This window comes from Bicyclus anynana, chromosome 13, assembly GCF_947172395.1.
Source record: "Bicyclus anynana chromosome 13, ilBicAnyn1.1, whole genome shotgun sequence".
In the NCBI taxonomy this organism is placed as follows: Eukaryota; Metazoa; Arthropoda; class Insecta; order Lepidoptera; family Nymphalidae; genus Bicyclus; species Bicyclus anynana.
The window spans coordinates 14,596,372-14,615,871 of NC_069095.1; the positions used below are offsets into that span (position 1 = coordinate 14,596,372).

General features: G+C 40.5%; 1 protein-coding gene across 2 annotated transcripts; it reads right to left on the minus strand.

Annotated features, from left to right (window-relative positions):
- Positions 1–619: 619 nt before the first annotated feature.
- Positions 620–18,078, minus strand: LOC112044123 (tetratricopeptide repeat protein 7B). Of its 2 annotated transcripts, none has more exons than XM_052884968.1 (18): positions 17,729–18,078; positions 16,753–17,032; positions 14,089–14,203; positions 13,519–13,673; positions 13,309–13,414; positions 13,098–13,220; positions 12,402–12,599; positions 11,887–12,025; positions 11,628–11,749; positions 10,752–10,868; positions 10,327–10,476; positions 9,667–9,870; positions 8,718–8,850; positions 8,094–8,241; positions 7,451–7,532; positions 6,934–7,039; positions 6,225–6,432; positions 620–5,520 (listed from the first exon to the last, which is right to left on the minus strand). In XM_052884968.1, exons 1-17 carry the CDS (start codon positions 17,853–17,855, stop codon positions 6,230–6,232), a joined length of 2,508 nt encoding a protein of 835 aa, XP_052740928.1. In that variant the 5' UTR covers positions 17,856–18,078; the 3' UTR covers positions 620–5,520; positions 6,225–6,229. The 2 variants fall into 2 exon arrangements, with proteins under 2 accessions (XP_052740928.1, XP_023935634.2); XM_024079866.2 differs by having other exon boundaries at positions 6,229–6,432; positions 17,729–18,077.
- Positions 18,079–19,500: the final 1,422 nt, after the last annotated feature.

Consider the following 19,500-nt stretch of genomic DNA (forward strand, 5'->3'; position numbering starts at 1 on the left):
GACTACTCGTATTCATAGATAACATAAGAACAAAATGTGGTGAAGTACCGGTTCAAAATAATTTAGATAAACAACTACCATAAAACCGAATGCCGTTGCCGGGGACCCAACTAAACGTATCCTGCTATGTGATGTTATAGTTTGACCAATAGGGCAAACTATGACATCAACCTACCATTTTGTGCCATTTTGTAGGTTGTATTTACTAAACCACCAACGAAATATGAAAAATTTATGAAAATAATCAATTTATTTGTGTGACACATTCTGTGAACAGAATCTACTAGGCAAGAAAACCGTTTTGAAATAAACATTGATGGTTTTTCAACAACTACTTTCAGTTGTATGCTTAAAAATAAAACTTCTTGCACTTAAAATACCACATCCCTATATTAACACATTTTTAATATCTGAACAGATCACCGCACCTAAGTATTTTCTATAGTTATGATTCAGGGGTAAACCCCACCCCGAATAATTTTACAAGTCGACCATACGCTACCAGTACGCGAAATCGAGTTACTTTCGATGTAGAGTAAAATAAGTGCCCCAACATTCTGCACTTTACATTGAAAACTTATATTTACATAACATGATGACAATCCATAAACAAACTTCGCAGCAAGCCAAATATAGACCCTTTTGTCGATAGAAAAACTATGAACTTCCTGAAAAAGTATGTAGGGGTGACCACCAATGTGAATCTAGTGTGTAGGAATTCTACATAACTCGATCTGATTCAGGAGGTTGGGAAATTAAAAGAAATTATACCTGGGCGATCTGCTAAGCTTCTGAAGCGAGACCTACACCAAAAACCAACGTACAACGGCCAATCACATAGACAAGTGCGGAAACGGCGCAGAAGGAAGAAGAAGTTAATTAAGAAGCGAAAAGCAGTCGCATTCTTTATTTATTCATTGTCTTGAACTTATATGCGCGCCATGAGACAAGAGTGTCAGCATATCTCTCCTTGTTTCTTCCCATTGTAATGAAACAGCCGCTCTGGCGTCCTCGTCATAACCCCCTGTATCAACCGGACGAGGACTATTAAGCGCTACGAATATAGAAACAGCCAAAGCTTGCCTTCAGACAAAAAATGTTATGTTGTTTTTGGCCCCGTACAATTCATAATTTACTCCAACAATAAATATCTCTAAAATGCTCTAAAAATTCTAGAAAAGACGATATAATATACCTAATCTGAGACTACAAACTGAAATCAATTTTTATAATTTCTAGTCAGTGATAAAAAAAAATACGTAAACTTCAAAAACTATAATAACCGTCTAAGCTAGAGCATAATTTTATCTACCTTCCCACTTTTCGTCCAACGCGCCTGTAAGAGATATTTTAGAGCAATCATAGGTAGACTGTCTATTACCTCAAACATACTTCAGTACGATAACACTTTCGGAAAGAGATAAAACACTCCAGCTTTGCGTGCTCTTTGAACCAAGAGAATGTAACAATTTCAACTTTTAACCAGGTTTACTTCTTCTACTAATAATTTCTTCAAAGAAATCCCCAAAGCAATTCAAGCAATGTTGGCTCAACTCGAAACTACATAGGACGAAACAAATGAACCGTAGTCTAACTAACCACAAAGAACAACCCATTTCTAAAAACAGCAAAACTACATTTTCCCTAAACAAGCCAAGTAAAAAATTAAAACTTGTTTTACCACTGATCTGTATTCTTTACAATATTTAGTTGTTATTTTTCCCGTATCATAGATTTTCCTCATATTACGTTTTTTATCACTTCAACCTCATATTTGTTAGGTACCTATATTTAATATACAGTGGATAAATATTCGTCACGTGAGTATCTAGAGCCGTGATAACCCAGTGGGTATGACCTCTGCCTCCGATCCCGGAGGGTGTGGGCTCGAATCCGGTCCGAGCATGCACCCCCAACTTTTCAGTTGTGTGCATTATAAGTTGATCACGAGGAAATGGTAAACCTCCATGAATAAATGCGAATTGGTGGTAGAAACATCAGTTAGGTGGTAAGTTTTTCACATAATTGGAAAAAAGAAGAATTTCGCTCATGTTTAGAATCCGCACAGACAAAAGAGTTGTGTTCTGATATCTGCAGTAGGCGTTCTTTGACGTCACTTCATAGCACAGAACAGACATACATAAATATAGCGTGGACTGCTATACGTTGTAATACAAAGAAGGCTCCACAAAACGTACAACTCGGAACGTCTGAACGCTTTGTATCTAACGATTCATATTATATACAAACATTCACGTTAAAAGGTGTTCGTGGTACCGGACTATACACGTGTGAGGAAAATTCCATCGCTAATACCGTTTGTACTTGTTGAATGTTCGTAAATATTGAGCGAAGGTCACCGCGAGATCACTGTTCAATTATTTTGTTGGTTAGACACCTTTTTATAGTACAGGAGCCCATATTTACAACGTATTAACACTTTTTATTAATTATTATTTTGGGAAGTATAATTTTCATAAATATGTCACTTTCAAAGCTTGGATATGTGTATTTAATGGTGGTAATTCAGTTAGAACTTAAACATTTCTTTATAATCCATCGCTGCAAGAATAGAATGTCTGTTTTATTCCTACAAATTTATCACTTTTAAATGAATAGTTAAGAAATATAATACAATAGAAAAATCTGTTCGTCGGTAAGGAATCCGTTCCTTGGTGGATCAATTCCTAGGCACCAAGTAAAAGACAACTTCAATATCTAACAATTTATACCTACAAATATTGCTATAAGAAAGGCGATCTTTAAACTATTCGAAACACAGAAAAATATTTCTTACTCTAAAAGTACCATTTCCTTTATATATTTATATCAAAATGCTGATTTAGCCAAATTTTAAGTAGAATTTGAAAATCCTTAATTTTTTACTAATGACATAAATTTATTTTTGAAAAACATTTTAAAGTCAAAATAAATCAGAGTTACGTGAATTATATAACACCCGCAAAACCACTGAATACTATATTAAATAATTGTTACTTTAATTATTTATCTTATTATAATTTTCCAAACCTCGGAGATTCACACAGACAACACTTATAATGAATCTAGCCTTTAAACTCCTAGGATTCTAAATATCACGTGACAGAGTTGCACGACACGGGTTGTGACGTCACAAGAACCAAGACAGACCACGCCCACCTACCACCGACCAATCACAGGAATTCCCATTTTAACAACGTCTCCTCCTTGGTCAGCAGGAATTTGAATTAAGAACGTAGTTTAAACGAGTTCGTATTTAATTTGAAATTGGAATCCAATATCTTTATAGACAAACATTTACACAACGGCCCAAATATCGCCAAAGGGAAGACATATTGAAAGATCAATTTACAACATCCGATAATATCTCAATATTAAGTACAAATAGTTATCAATTATTTTGATAAGTGTTTAAACCAAATAATACTTAAAATTGTTGTTTAAAATAAATATTAATTACTACATTAATCAGAAAATTTACTGGCTGATTGAACGCCATAAAACAACCAGTAGGTTTAAGATTTGACACGACATATATCGTGAAGAGAAAAATAGATAGTAGACCAATAGCCGAACCAGAAATATAGCTATATTTTTCATACCGTTGCAACGAAAGAGAGAGCTATATTCCCGATCAGCGTTATTGGTCGCTATAGTGGTTGATAAGCCTACCTACTATTGTTAACTAGATTTAATTAAATTATGGGTTCATTTACACGAGCAGACCAACAGCCGCTGGCATCTGCTGCAGTCGTCGGTAGCAGTTGCTGCTCGTGTAAAGGAACCCTAAGACAATTTGAATACCGGTTTCTGAGTGACTTTGGCATTACACTGTGCCTCTGTGAACACTTTCTTCGTTTATTGTACAACTTTAATTATTTGTATAGTATACAGATTTTGTCGCAGTCATTATCACTAACGTCTGATAATGTTCTTACAGTTTTAACACGCCTACCCGCAATTGTAATGTTGCAGATATGAGCTCTAGGCAGCATTCATACCTAACGCAAAATTCATTGACTGAAACCCAGTGTTCATACAAACTCGGGCCCAAATTATACAGAGCTGATTAAGCTGATAATTGGCCATAAATTAGGACAATTAAGGGCAACCCATGAGGCTAATTTTCACAGAAATATATATTTGCCTAATCAGTTAAATTACTTGTTACAAGTGGGCAATAATTTGTATCCCTTTGACATAACATTCATTGCATTATCTGTGTCTAACTGACAAGCGACACTTTTACTATGGATTTGACACTAACTTGACACATCTAATAAAATTATGATAATAATGATATTTGACAATGACATCTCATTCATTCATTAACTTTGACAATGACAGCTCGCGTTTGCAAAGACAATTAACAATCAGTGAAATACGCATCAAAGAAGATTTAAAAATTACTACGAATGGTCTGAAAATAATGAAATCAGCTTGTTTTGCCTGCTGGCGAATATTATTTCAGCTAAGATTCTAAAATAATCTAGTAAAATATACGAGCTTTTTAGTACAGTTTCACATCTGTATTGTTCTGAAAACGCGGCCAAATTTCGGACACCTCCTTGAATTACTAATACTGCTTTTTTTTATAACCCTGTGTGCAGTACCTTGGTTGCTTTACATTTGGCTATATTTTTAAACCCCGATGCAAAAAGAGGAGTGTTTAAGTTTGACGTTTCTGTCTGTATATCTGTGGCATATTAACTCTCGAACGGATTTCAATTTAGTTTTTTTTTTATTAAAGGTAACTTTAGTGTTGTTAGATATGTTTGATGCCAATCGGTTGAGCCATTTAAAAGTTGTAGGGAGTGAATATGGGCAAGAATAACCGAATGTCTGCAAATATATGGGGTCTCAAACGAAAGCGCACTGAAAGAGAATATTGAAGACTTGATTGAGTGTACTTAGCTTCATTTGATGAGAAAATTGGTGGTGGGAAAATTGGGACGTACAAATCTGATTGTTTATATTGAAATGAAAATAAACAATTTCTTTAATCCGTATTGCAACAACATTTAAACTTTTCTGTAATGATAAAATCATTTCTGGCACAAAAGTGCTTAATAATATTCTAGATAATTTAATATAATTTTCAATTTTAAGAAACCCCCGAAGGGTTAAAGGGTTAAAGGGTTGTCTCTACCCCGCTTGGCGATGTTCTTGACAGCAACGCAGTCGCATGCTTACTTAACGTTAGGTGTGAATGCTCACTTTTTCTTTAACTGATATAACAACTCACGAAATATACTCAGAGGCACAATTATCCGCCACTTTACGCGAGTATGTTAAAGTGGGCGAATAATTGTGCCTCTGAGTATATTTCAAGTTTTCAGTAGCATAAAATTAATTTAACCGCTGGTAAGTAGTCTACCTCTAAAGGCCTGATAGCTACGGTACGGCATATTCGATGACAAGTGAACGTATTCCTTACAGATAACATATTACTATATATAATGACGTGGCTCCGCTCCGGCGGCGGCCGGTCACTCGCGCTAGTCGCAACAGTGTATGTCCCTGAAACAAATTCACTTGTTATTGGATGGACTTACGGTCCTGTCACGGTCGCCAATTATGTAAATTTACACAAATGAAATCCTGACTACAGGATCTCTTAATTTTTGCAGGAACGCAAAAAGGTATTGAAAAGAAAACGAAATATTTGAATTTTTTATATATTTGTAATGAATTAAAGTCCGCATTAGCAGAATATAGGGCTCAACCACACTCTCAACAATGCTATACTTTATTATTATTATTATTATTATTATTTGGTTGTTAAACTAGTTTTTGCCGTCATATTTGGACACTTGCTAAAGAACGGCGAACTTTGTTGTCTTTGCAACTCGTACAGACAACATGGTCAGTTATTGTGACTTGTGAACGGCTGCAACATGGCGTCTCCCGGCAGATTGTCTTAAGAGTTCCCGGAGTGCGGAGCAGCTGTTGTATGACGAGATACTGCACGTACCCACACAAACTCCACATTTATTTTACTCGGGTCTTTTACTGAAGGGAAATTCGTCCACATCGGCGGGCTCGCCCAGCGCTGCCAGCACTAGCGCCGGACACCGCCCCTGTCGCGTGTACTGTACTCACGTCAGAGCAGCAGCGGCTCCCCGGAGATGGGGTGCAACACCAGCGCGGCGGCGGCGGCGGGCTCGCCCAGCGCCGCCAGCACCAGCGCCAGGCGCCGCCCCTGTCTCGTGTGCTGTACTCACTCACGTCAGAGCGGCAGCGGCTCCCCGGAAATGGGGTGCAGCGCCAGCGCGGCGGCGGCGGCGTCGGCGGCGGCGGCGGGCTCGCCCAGCGCCGCCAGCACCAGCGCCAGGCGCCGCCACGTGTCGGCGCGCGTGGGCTGCAGCGAGCCCGCCTCGCGCAGCGTGCGCTCCGCCAGCCGCAGCCAGCCCAGCGAGTAGTATGTGGCACCTGCACATTATACATTCCGTTAATAAAGACCAACATTTTGAAACACCCACGACCGTAAAAAGGTAATTGAAAAACGATAAAATAATTGAAAAAAATGACCGACTTAAAGAGAACGAAACGAATTGTACTGCCCCCTGGTGAGTTGTCCCCGTAATGTCTTAAGCACAACCAATCAAACCCGAACCCATCACTGAAAACAGCATCAAGATGGAATAGTAGCTTTGGTGATAATTGGCGACATTCGTTTGCACAGCATCCTCTTAACCCAAATGCTACCACTCAGTATCGTCGTAGGCCAAAACGTCGGAAACTGATCATTTAAAGAAAATCAAAAGCTGGTAATGTTATAGAAAGTTTACGGTAATTGACTTAATCAAAAGCACATACATATTTGGTAAAATGTATTCAAACAACATTTATCAACAAAACTTAACTTTGCCAAATATCTAACGTTGGATAACACGTCGCCTTTAATATTGCATACAGTAGTGTTATACTAACCTAATTGAACTAAACTGTCTAAGTGTGTGGGGTGTATCGCCAGCGCGTTCTGGAAGCACTGGCGCGCCTCGTCCCACTCCGCGCTGGCGGCGTGCACCAGCCCCCTCTGCGACAACACTTCGTTTGTTCACTTGCAAGGAAAACTGCTCACTGCTCATCATCATTAGCATATTCACAATCCGCAGACAAGCTATTTAAAGCATGGCTATAAAGTTTCATCGATTATTAATAATAATGTTATGATGTGTTTCTGTTGTGATTATGTCACAACAGAAAATGATCGACAATTTGAGACACTCGGATAATTGACTTATCTAATTTCAATCGTGAATAGTGTCACTTAGCTTTTAAATTTCATGCGGAATAAAACAAACAAATTACATTTTAGTTGATACGACATTTTTATACAAATGTGGCAATAACCACAGAATTGTCATATCTAAATCAGTTATATGCCGATTCAACAACAGTGGTCTCAACTGACCACCTTGTGAGACCCCATTATTTGAATACTGACCGTGTATAACACGAGATGGCTAAACGGCGTCAGTGCAGCCGCTTCTGACACGCAGCCCGCTGCCGCACCGACTCGATCTAACCTATAAATAATGAATGTGTAACATAGTGTCAAAAGCTTTACCAAAAGCAAAACTACTTTAGTTCTACTACCTCTACTACATAGGCCATCATCATAATATCCGTATTCCACTTAAGTGGACAAAATATGTAAATTCTTTCCACTCGTATATATCCTCTTTCACATACTCCGACCATCTCTTCTCGGGCCTTTTTTCCCTTTTGTGTCCTACTTTCAACATTCTTTTAGTAATATGACTTTCATCCCTCCGCATTACACGTTTTTACCATGCTAACCTATAAATTTTCTTCGTTATTCACGCCACTTTCAAACTTTCCCTTATACACTCATTCCTAATGTTATCCATCTTGGTTACACCACATACCCATTTTAATTCACCATGTTACATCATCCATCCCTTTTACTGCCTAACATTCTGACCTATACAACACGATACGATAGGAGTTTCTATAAATTTATCGCTAGAGTTAAGGGGCATTTATGAGTCATATAGATGCATAACCATATAATAGTTTCTAGAAAGTAATTGTGTAACATGATAGTCCTCGCAATGCGCACTGACCTCAAGCACAAGTCGGCGAGCAGCAGCCACGCGTGCGCCTTCTGCTCGGCGAGCGGCGACTTGGGCTTGCGCGCCGACAGCGACGACGCGCCCTCCGACAGCGCGCGCTCCATGCGGTACGCGCCCGCAGACTCCGCGCGGATCGACGCTGCGGACACACGCACTTGCACATCCGCCTCGTAACCTCGGTTATACGAGCTCGTAAGCATCCGGACCAAAGCCAAGGTGAAATATTTGAAATTAACTTTTAATTCAAATTGTCTGAATTTTAATTATTAAAAAAGTCCTAATAACTAATTCGTCGTCGTTTATTTTATTCCTATTTGTCTGGATAGTCACTTCATCAAGGCTTGCCACACACATATTTTGAAACGCAAAACTAGCTTCTCAAGTTTCAAATGTAATCATAGATATTGATAAATTATTATTATCAATTAAACTTTTATCTTCTATTTGACCTACTTCGAAAATCGGATTATTCGCAAAACTGACAACACTAACCCTATCCTTAAAACCTTACTTGATTTCAACTTATAGGTACAATAACAAAATGAGAGTGAATAGACATTTTGTAGGCGAGCATGTTGCCTTGGGATGGAATAGCTACAACGAAGTCGCACGTACCGGCGTCGCGGTTGCTGTGCGTGTCGTCGTGCAGCGAGTCGGAGCGCGCGTCCAGCTCGGCGTAGGGCGCCGGCTCGTCGTCCGCCTCGCCGTGCAGCAGCTTCAGCAGCTCCTTGCCTGTGGCGAGAGCGGCCTGAACAACACAGCCGCGTCAGAGCCGGCACAGCGCGGGGCCAGCGGCTGTGGCCTTCTGACCCCACATTCTGGACTAAACTAAACGAGAGCAGGTCGACGAGTCAAGTCGATGAGCTGCCAAAATTAATGCTGAAAACCCATCCACTGTTGGCAATAGGTAATATAATATCCTTATATCGGCTTACAAAACTTTTCGGACTCGAGTCGTATGCATCCAGCGGCACCCTGTTACCCGCTAGATATCGTCGGTTCACCTCGACCGACACTTTTTTTTGTTTTTTATTATTCTTCACAAGTTAGCACTTGACTACAATCTCACCGGATGGTAAGTGATGATGCAATCTAAGATGGAAGCGGGCTAACTTGTTAGGAGGATGACAATCTATACTCCTTTCGACATCGAACCGGAAAACTAAAACGCTTGGCAGTGTGTCTTTGCCGATAGGATGGTAACTAGCCACGCCCGAAGCTTCCCACCAGCCAAAACACTGCGCTTTCTGGTGCGAAATTACCATTCCAATACCTTTTTGTACCTCAAGAAGAAATGGGACTCCCCTTATCGGTCTTCAAACATGTCAAGTACGGTCGGTCCCGGTTATTTTAACAATTACAACTGATAACCTGCCAACCCGCTTTGGTGAGTCTATTAAACTCTTAATTGAATTTCTTTCCTATAAGCAGCGAAGAATGGTTCTGTTGTTTGTCCTTAAAGGCTAACAACGATGATTCAATAGTAACAATGTTTAAATCCAGCCGATCTCGTATTCCGCTGTAACCGCGTGACAGAGCATGTGTCCGCTCGTAGTGTACGTACCTCCCCGCTCTCCCACACGAGCTGCAGCGCGGCCAGGCTGAACAGCGGCCACTCGGCGGCGGGGTAGTGGTGGTGCGCCAGGCGCGCCGCCGCCAGCGCGCGCGAGCCGCGCACGCCCGCGCACGCCGACGCCCACAGCGCCGTGGCCAGCCGCAGCCCGCCGCCGCACTCCGCGCGCGCCGCCAGGCACGCTCGCGTCGCGTCCTGCCAACAGCAATAGTCCCACCTTCTGTACAGCGCCGGCCCGAAGTACATTTTAAAATGGAGCGAGATCCGATTATGGCGCCACTCCTGTTTGCTCCTAATAATATGCAGATTAAAGCCTCAATAGCTCAACGGTAAGAGCGGTTGGACTCATCACCGGGTGGTTCGATCCTCACCCCGTTGGTCTATTGTCGTACCCACTCTAGCACAGTCTTTCCCGACTAGTTGGAGGGGAATGGGAATATTCGTCATATTATAAATAATACGGCAAATATTCTTTTTTTTTTAAAAAAAAAAAGATACCTATACCAAATTATAAGATAGAATAAGAGTGTAAAGTAAGAATGGAACGCAAAGATCTTGATCATACTCTGGGGTGATCAATTGAAAATCAGGCGCGGTACCGTCTACGGTTGAGGAACTAACTATGATGAAGTGACCAGAGCCATCACTCACCATCGCCTCGTTGAGCATGCCGACGTGCATGTACTGCAGCGCCAGGTGGTAGAAGGCGAGGTGGTCGTTGTCATCCAGCTCCACAGACTTCAGCAGCATGCGCAGGCTGGCCTCGTTCTCTGACTCCTTTTCCATTCGGGAATTCGTTTTCTGAATTTGAAAATGTTGCTTTAGAGGATTTTTTCATAATATAATCTTATTCTCTAATTATTATTATTTATGTTTGTCGTGAAAAAACGGGATTCTGTAAACCACACAAAATTAGTTTAAAAGGCAGACAGACTCTACAGCAGACTCGGAAGGTTTTAGAACTAGAAGTTGACTCATTTAAAAATTATTATAAAGAATATTAAATTCGTATAGCACATGGAATGAGGGTCCGAAATATATCGATATTTATTAATAACAGTGAAGGATTTCGTCACCTGCGCCTTCATCTGGCGGCCGACGCCGCAGTAGAGGTAGCAGCGCGCCAGCAGCCAGCCGCCCCGCGCCTCCTCTATCGCCAGCGCCGCGTCCGCCAGCTCCATGCCCTCCTCTATCTGCCCACACGCATACGTTACACACCGCCCCACACAGAACCGTCACACAGGTGCATGGCATGGCAATACAGAAGCGTGTTTTGAAGAATGCATGCATTCATGAAAACTATCAATTTTAGAAGAAATTAATAGTTAGAACATATATCTGGTATGAAATCTATAATTCATTATTAGGTATCTTCCGATTTAATGTGGCCACCATCATCATCATCTTTTCAGCCGATGGACGTCCACTGCAGGACCGCCTTTTGTAGGGACTTCCAAACATCACGATACTGAGCCGCCTGCATCCAGCGAATCCCTGCGTCAGTCCACCTGGTGGGGAGTACATTCGTCTTGACGAGTACTTTGATACTAGATGGTAACCAGGGTCTGTCAATGGTGCTGAACGGTGGCCATAGGAAATCTGTAACTAAACGACGTAACCCCATCGAGTTTGGGTTCACTCGATTCGTTTTAAAAAGTATTTTCATACTAGATTGTAACCAGTTATTTATTTTTTGTTCATTTTATTAACAAATAATAAAAGTTCTTTTTAAAATAAGGTTATCGTTTTTTTTAAATTGAATCTACTAATCTAAAACTAATCTCACGTTTTGCCCTTGACGCAACTATTAATATTCAGGGTTCATAATAACTGAAGGTGCTCAACTTTATGAAAAAGCTTCTTTCAGGCTAATCTGACGAGCTCTAGTAAATCCCAACATCCCCGGAGACCCGAGAGCATTATGGCATGCCGCAATCCTGCAAAGTCCTCACCCATCCGGCGCGGTAGCACGTGTTGGCGGCAAGCAGCCGCAGCGCCGCGTCGTCCTTCAGAAGCGGCGCGCTGCGTCTCGACACGCACAGCGCGCGTACCGTCGCGTTCCACGCAGGCGTACCTGTAACATGTTATTTAATGTTTGGATATATATTTCCAAAATTTGTCATGTTTGGACTGAGTTCAAACACATTAGTACGTATGTCTGCGGGAGCTCATAAATCGGTCAACAGTGAAACCAACTTTAGCAACATTTACCAGGATGCAGCGCGGCGGGCGCGGCGGGCAGCAGCGCGGGCGCGGCGGCGGGGCAGCGCGCGGCGGCCGCGGTGGCCAGCGCCCGCTGCCGCCAGATGTGCGCGCAGCCGAACGAGAACTTCATCGCGCGCTCCAGGGACTGTGGACATCGGGTTTGTGTGTTACAACCCATTATTAGTCTTGGTCACTAACTATGGGCCTTATAAAAAGCCTCAGAATCACTCAGCGGACGGACGTGATCGAATCAAAAATGAACAAGTCCATTGAACAAGTCGAGTTACCAACTTGCCAATGTACGTTGTGATGCTGACACCGAAAAGCGCAGTGTTAATTGAGGACAACGTGTTACAGAAAACAGCTCGTCACATGCGGCTCCGAACCATCATTGGAAGTCTCTATAAAAGGGTTACATAAACAGTGGACATCCATCAGCTTATGTGATGATACAAAATGGCTTTGAAAATATATCATACAAGTGACTTAGTAAGAATTGTCTCGAGTTGAAGAAAAATCACCTCCAACACCAGCGCCAGCTGCCCCCAGCGCACGCTGGCCAGCGCCAGCAGGTCGACGACGGCCACGGCGTTCTGCAGCGAGTGCTCCCGCGCAGCCTCGAACTCGGCGCTCTGCGACAGCACGGCGTCGCGCACCGCCATCGCCTCGCCCACCAGCAGCAGCAGCACCACCTCCTCGTACTCGTTGCGAGGCACGAACTGAGGACGAAGCAGATCCAATCGAGAGATCAGAGCACATGTCACAGGAGCGGTGCGAGTCTGGAGCGACGAGTTACAACGCACAGGATACCAGAAAATTAAGATTCCTGTGACACGCCAAACTACGCTTCACACTATAAGGGGATTCGCGTAGCAGTGACGCAAGGCTTCGGATTTTGGCAAAGATCATCAGGAATGCCCCGAATGAACAGAAGCATATTTTGGGGAGTCATTAAGTCGGGCCCCCATTCCATAGCTAAAGAGAAACGTGGCCTTGAGGACATTCAATTGAGTTATAATGCTTTACATTACACCTACACTAATTGAGTTTTCCTGCACAATTGATTAACAACATCAAGTTAAAAACAATTGTCAGGAAGAGTAAGTGACTAGTATTGTGATGGAACGGTAAATATAGAATGGAAGAAATGCGTTCGCCTGGAAGAAACTTATTCACTCTAAACATACCTAAGTTACAAGAGTACAATGAGCAGTCACCTGGTTGATGCCGGCGTACTTCTTTGGCTTCCAGGGTCCCTCCGAGACGTGCTCGTCCCTCCGCCGCGACAGCGTGCCCTGGAGCTGCTGCGGAGACGACGTCTTCTGCGGCGCCTTGTACACCTGCGCAGAGGGGCCAGAGCTTAGTGTACCCTCCGTCAGCAGCCATAGAGATTAGTGTACCCTCCGTCAGCAGTCATAGAAATAATACCTGTCCCGTGACGCCCCTCATGAGCACCTCCGCGAGCTGCCGCGCCAGCGTCAGCCGCAGCGACTGTGTCGACACCGACTCCACCGCCGTCAGCATCTCGCGGTACCTGCATATCATAGATTATTGTTAACAACATTAAGCAATTAACAACGTCCATTACCACGAGCCACTGCGTTTGACCGCTGCGCGTCTCGACCTGAGCTCGCTTACCTGTCGATGGCCGCCTGCAGCCTACCGGCACGGATGTGCAGCAGCGGCGCGCGCTGCAGCGCCGTCTCCAGCGTGGCGCCCGCGCCCGCGCTCGAGCCGCCTGCGCGCTGCAGGTACAGCAGGCTCAGCTCCGACGATACCTCAAAACTGCGGATCTGGCGGACAAATCACATTTTACAGATCTGACCTCTACACTAAGACAGTCTCTATAGTCAAATGTAGACCTAAATCACTTTATATCAAAGTCCGATTCTAAAAAAGGCATCCTTAAACTGAGGTTTTGTCCCCACAGAATACAAAAACTGGAGCTGGCTCTTTCTCCTACATTTGTAATCACTTTTGATGACAATACAGTAGCAATTTAATTAAGGAATTATTTAACAACAAGTAAAAACCGAGAGTACTTTAGACCATATGGTTTAGCTCTCCCTCTCAACGTCAGTTCGCCTCATCCGATTACCCTTTTCGTAACCCATTCAACATCTTACTCCCAAGTCAAGCGTGCATAAAGAAGTTAACCTTCAAAAACATTGTTTGTACATAGAAAGTATTAATACTAGTCAGCTGTACCATCTCAGCCTCCCGCTCAGCCTGCTTGTAGCGCGAGCTAGAGCCGGGCAGCGCGGTCTGCTCCAGGCAGAGCCCCTTGATAGCGTACGACTCCGCCACGATGCGCAGACTGCGCCTGCAACCAACAACACTACTAGTGGCATGTGCACATCAGGTAGGAGAAGATCATCATCGAAAGTTTTTCTCTATCTGCTCAAAATATAAATAGTAAATTGGTTGAGTTCAGGTCATCTCTGCACAGTGGCGTAGTGTGCCTTGGAGAGGGCCTGTATTAAAATTAGTTGGTGGACCCAATATGAAGGGTAAAGATTTCTTAAAACATAAGGATGTTTGAAGAACCTATGAATATACAGGAATTCATAGGTTCTTCAAACCAAAAGAGATTGATTTGATCTGGGAGCCCCGTATCATTGTTACAGCTGATACGGCGGTAGCTATGCCCTTGTTTCTGCAACTTATATCTTATAACTTATTTATTTAAGAAAATTAACAAAATTTTAGGTTTTCTGATGTTAAAACCTAATTAAAAGGCAATTCATTATTATTATTAACTGTAAAAAATCTACTGGTCTATGTCCTTTAAATGCTGTCTATTTCATTCAGATTGGTTCAGCTAAAACACACATGAAAAAAACAGAATAGCTTCTTATGTTGTCAAAAGATTCTATGAAACAGGTGAAATCAATGTGTTCCCGTAACTCCCTTCAAATATTTTCTCTGTACTTTTTGCATTACAAGTACATATTTTATATTTATATTTTTCAAAACTTCTAAAGAATATCTTTTTAATTTATCACTGCAAAACAGTCCTATGATTGGTGTAAGTAAAATTAGCTTCATTACAGTATTGACAAGACAACAACTCATCAATGGGTCATAAAAACTGATAGCTAACAGTTAATCACAGCAGTGCATGTCTGATGTCATGCTATGAGGTTATTATTAGTTTGCATGGAATAGCAATGAGTCAGTCTTGTTTAGTTTACCTTTTTAATACTGATTCTATAAAAGGTTTTACTTATTATTAATTAATCTAATTAGACTACAATAAACCTATAAGTCCTGTAAGTCCATAAACCTGTAAATTGCATTTATGTCCAATTTAACTTAAATGCCTATTGAAAATGTTTACTTTAAATTTTAATCAAGCACATTCTAAGACAATAGGTATAGAACTTTGGACTACCTATTGTAATGTTGTCTTCCTCACTGAAGAACTAAATGTTAATAATCCTAGCAAATATTAGAGTCACAATCACAATATATGTATGTATCTTGTGGGTTTTAATTCTGCTTTTCATATACTTTAAAAAGACAGTTGGGCTTTGATTGTGTATGTGTAGTAAGGTGCACAAATAAGTGGTTAACAGGCACATTTTATGACAAACAGGTTCCAATGTCATCTCCCATGGTACCACTTTAAGTATTTTTTCATACAAGACTATCAACAAGCAACTTGCATTTTGCATGCACATCCTACAAGTTGTTTGTCAGTCTCTACCATACAATTTTGCTATGTTTACAAACAGTGGGACTGAAGATATTTGTATGAAATAAAGGCCTAGATATAATTTATACACCATATTCTTTCAGTGACAACCTTAATATTCATTGTAACTATGCCTTCAGTAAACATATGTAATGAAGTTGATAACATTTGTGTTGATTAGATTCTATTGATACCACCAATAAATTATGCAGATAGCAATGTTTTTAAATTATAATATGAATGGTTTCTTTCTTACTGTTTCACAGCTTGAGTATTTTAGCAATTAATATGAATTTTTTTTATTGCCTGACAATAAAATAAATTCATATTAATTGCTAAAATACTATAATATACATATAAGATTCATTGGATAAATGGGGGACAAATATCACCATTTAAACAGTTATCTGGTAAAGTTGATGGCATATCTACAGTAACTTTTAGATGGCATATCTACAAAAACTTTTACTTTTACTTTATAATTATACGGGGATGGCAATATTGGTCATATTTAAATGTGGCAATTAAAAGCATGACAATGTAATGTTTACATATTCCTTTACATTTTTATTACATGCTCTGTCTATTTTTGTTAATTGACTAACCAATTGTAAACCAAACCCAAAACTTACTTTACTTTAGTAAGTAAATACCATGTTGTACTACTAAGGTTATCAAATGTAATAGTATTAGTAATTTAACGGCCTCCGTGGCACAGTGGTATGCGCGGTGGATTTACAAAACGGAGGTCCTGGGTTCGATCCCCGGCTGGGCAGATTGAGATTTTCTTAACTTGTCCAGGTCTGGCTGGTGGGAGGCTTCGGCCGTGGCTAGTTACCACCCTACCGGCAAAGACGTACCGCCAAGCTATTTAGAGTTCGGGTATGATGCCGTGTAGAAACCGAAAGGGGTGTGGATTTTCATCCTCCTCCTAACAAATTAGCCCGCTTCCATCTTAGACTGCATCATCACTTACCATCAGGTGAGATTGTAGTCAAGGGCTAACTTGTAAAAAATAAAAAAAAAAAAAAAAAGTTACTATGCCAGGGAAATACCTACAAAATATGTAAATCTTATAGATACTTCAATAATGTATTCACACAAACATGCAATATTGTATCTCAAAACATATGCTAGAAATATATAATAAAGTAAATAATAATCATGACACTTACACTGGCAACTCTTTCTCAGTCAAAGTATCAAGTTCGGCTAGTTTATAATGCTTCAATGCGTCATCAAACACTCCACACGCAAAGTTCAGCTTGCCGAGTAGCAGATGTGCATCCAGTGCAACACCCGCCTTCTTCCCCGCCTCATCTGTGGCCAGGGTCAGGTAACCACGAGCTTCCGACAGCTCCCGCTGAGCTCTGTCGATGTTCTCTTTGATCGGAGGCCATTCGTCCAGGTAGGCTTCCAACTTGCCTTCACCGATGAGGAAATGTGCAAGGCTCTCTGAAAATTAATATTTTTTTAAATTTAGTACATAATTTTTGTTTTTTACCCAATCACTATGTATTTGACTATGACCATGCCTCAAGGAAAGCTATGACAAGCTGTACTTCTGTGGCTGTATCTAGTATATGTTAGCGTGAGTTAGTGTTAGTATCTGTTTGTATCATTATAGCTCATAAACTGTGGTGTACTGGTGACACAGAAATAAAATTCATTTTGTATTAAGTTAGCTCTCAAGCAGATGGCTCCTAGACTATTTTTATTTTATTTTATTTATTTATTAACTCATTGACATACCAAGCAGTTAAGGTAAATAATTGAAAAAACAAAACCAAAGAAAAACACTTTGCAAGTCATGCAAAAAATTATACTCTTACGGAAATATAAATATAATAGTTTCAATTTAAATAGTTCCTGTGTAAATTCTTGATCTGAAATGTTTTGTATTCATTCCAAAAAGATAAGAAACATGAGTGGGTTTGGCATCACAGGCTGATGAGTAACACATGATTGTAAATAAAAACAATCACGGGAAAACTGTGACCGTCAAATGGTAATTATAATAAAAGAATTACGTACGTAAAATCGAAAGATAGACGTCGATGATATAACAGAGTGAGTGAAGTGTAATTAATTATGGTGAATTGAATGTTGTGAGAAGTGTGAAGGAGTGCACAAATAAGTGTTAAATCTGACCATGTTGTGGAGATCTGGCCTTGAGCTGAAGTGCTAATTCAACCGCCTTCTTCCAGTTGGACTCCTCGCGACTCTTCTCGATCTCTGTCTCGTAACTCCGCACAGCATTCTTGCTCCTCGAAGTCATTGTAAGACGGGATCTCTACGCGGTCACAGCATCGATTTCGCCTGTTTCACTTCACTCGGACATTGCAAAATCTTACAACTTGCTCACAAATTGCGAGAATGAAGAAATTGAAGGCCAAAGTTTGACATTTACTGACATTCTTCATTTGACGTTTGTGCTGACATTTACATTTGCTACTTTTTTAATTGGCTGCAACTGTACGGCTGTGGGTTCTAGTGATATTCATTAATCAATCGAAACGTTTCGTTCTACGTAAAGTTACGTTTAATAATAACCCATTTACCACATATTTAATCTATGCATTTACCATTTTTGGTCGGTGAAAGAATTCAGTTCATGTGTCGACAAACCATAAAATAAATTGAAATATCAGTATTATAATTTTTCAAGAATTTTTCACTTAAATACCTTTGCTAATATTTTCTACTAGATGGCGCTACTTATACATAAAGTAATTTAATAACTTTAACAGCTTTGACACAAAAACTGCTTAAAATGGTCGAAGAAAAACTGCCTCGATGGTCCAGTCCATCTCCATGTCCAGTCCACTGTCCACTATCCAGTGGTTTTGGTTTAGCCAGTATGTTATGGATTTGGATCTTCATGTTCTAGGTTCGAGGTTTGGTACAAGCTTAGATATCCTGAACTTTTCTTTCAGCTAAAAATTCTCAATCCGGAGTGGGATTTGGAGTGTTGTGAGTCCGTGCTTCGGAAAGCATGTTAAGCCGTTAGTCCCAGTCAATAGATTAACATGTAGTGCTGATCGTAAAAGAGTGTAACATTATAATCCATAACCCGCCAACCCACACAGAGACAGCGTGTTGGGTCTAAGCTTCATATTCCTTCTTGACTACGGGTTCCATAATAGATGAAAGAAAGAAGCATGTACTTAAGCAGAATGATCCATGTTTTTGTAACAAATCATGCGTCTTACTTACTTTTACTACTAATTGTACAATGGCCTCTATGTTTTACATAAATCAAAGCTGAAAATAGTCTGTTATTGCTTAAAACTCTTAATGCCCAATTTACTTCTTATTAACAGGCGCCCCGCCGATTCCCGTGGCAATGCGGGATTACAAATTATAGAAATTACCTATGTGAGTGCCTATATGTTCATCAGGATAATGTAATACGAGTATGTAGGATTAATTTATGATGACAGTATTTTTCTAACCGTCCCAATAGTTTAGAGCCTAATAGGTAGAGTCAACAAACATTTTCTTTGTAATATTAGTAGGTAGGTATTACATAGAACATTATGATATAAGCTCGATATAAGTGAGTTGAAAATTACAGCCGAGGCCATATAGCTTATAGTAAGGAAGCAGAGGTTGTAATTATCAATGCCCACGTATGTCATACGACGACGTTTTTATAACACGTCATTTGCTTTGCACTTTGAACACACTTTCTGAAAATAAATTTACATCTTTGCCTGTATTCCATACATATGATGACATTTTGATACGCTTGTCATTTTTGCACATATGCGAAGTGTTTTTTTAGGCAAATGCACCAAAAACAGCCAAAAAAAATTTACCTACTTACTCATAAAGTAAATTAATAATTTTGTGTTTCTGTTACAAATATATGGTTGTCATTTATTGTCAAAATTATTAAAATGAAAGAATTGAATGTTTTT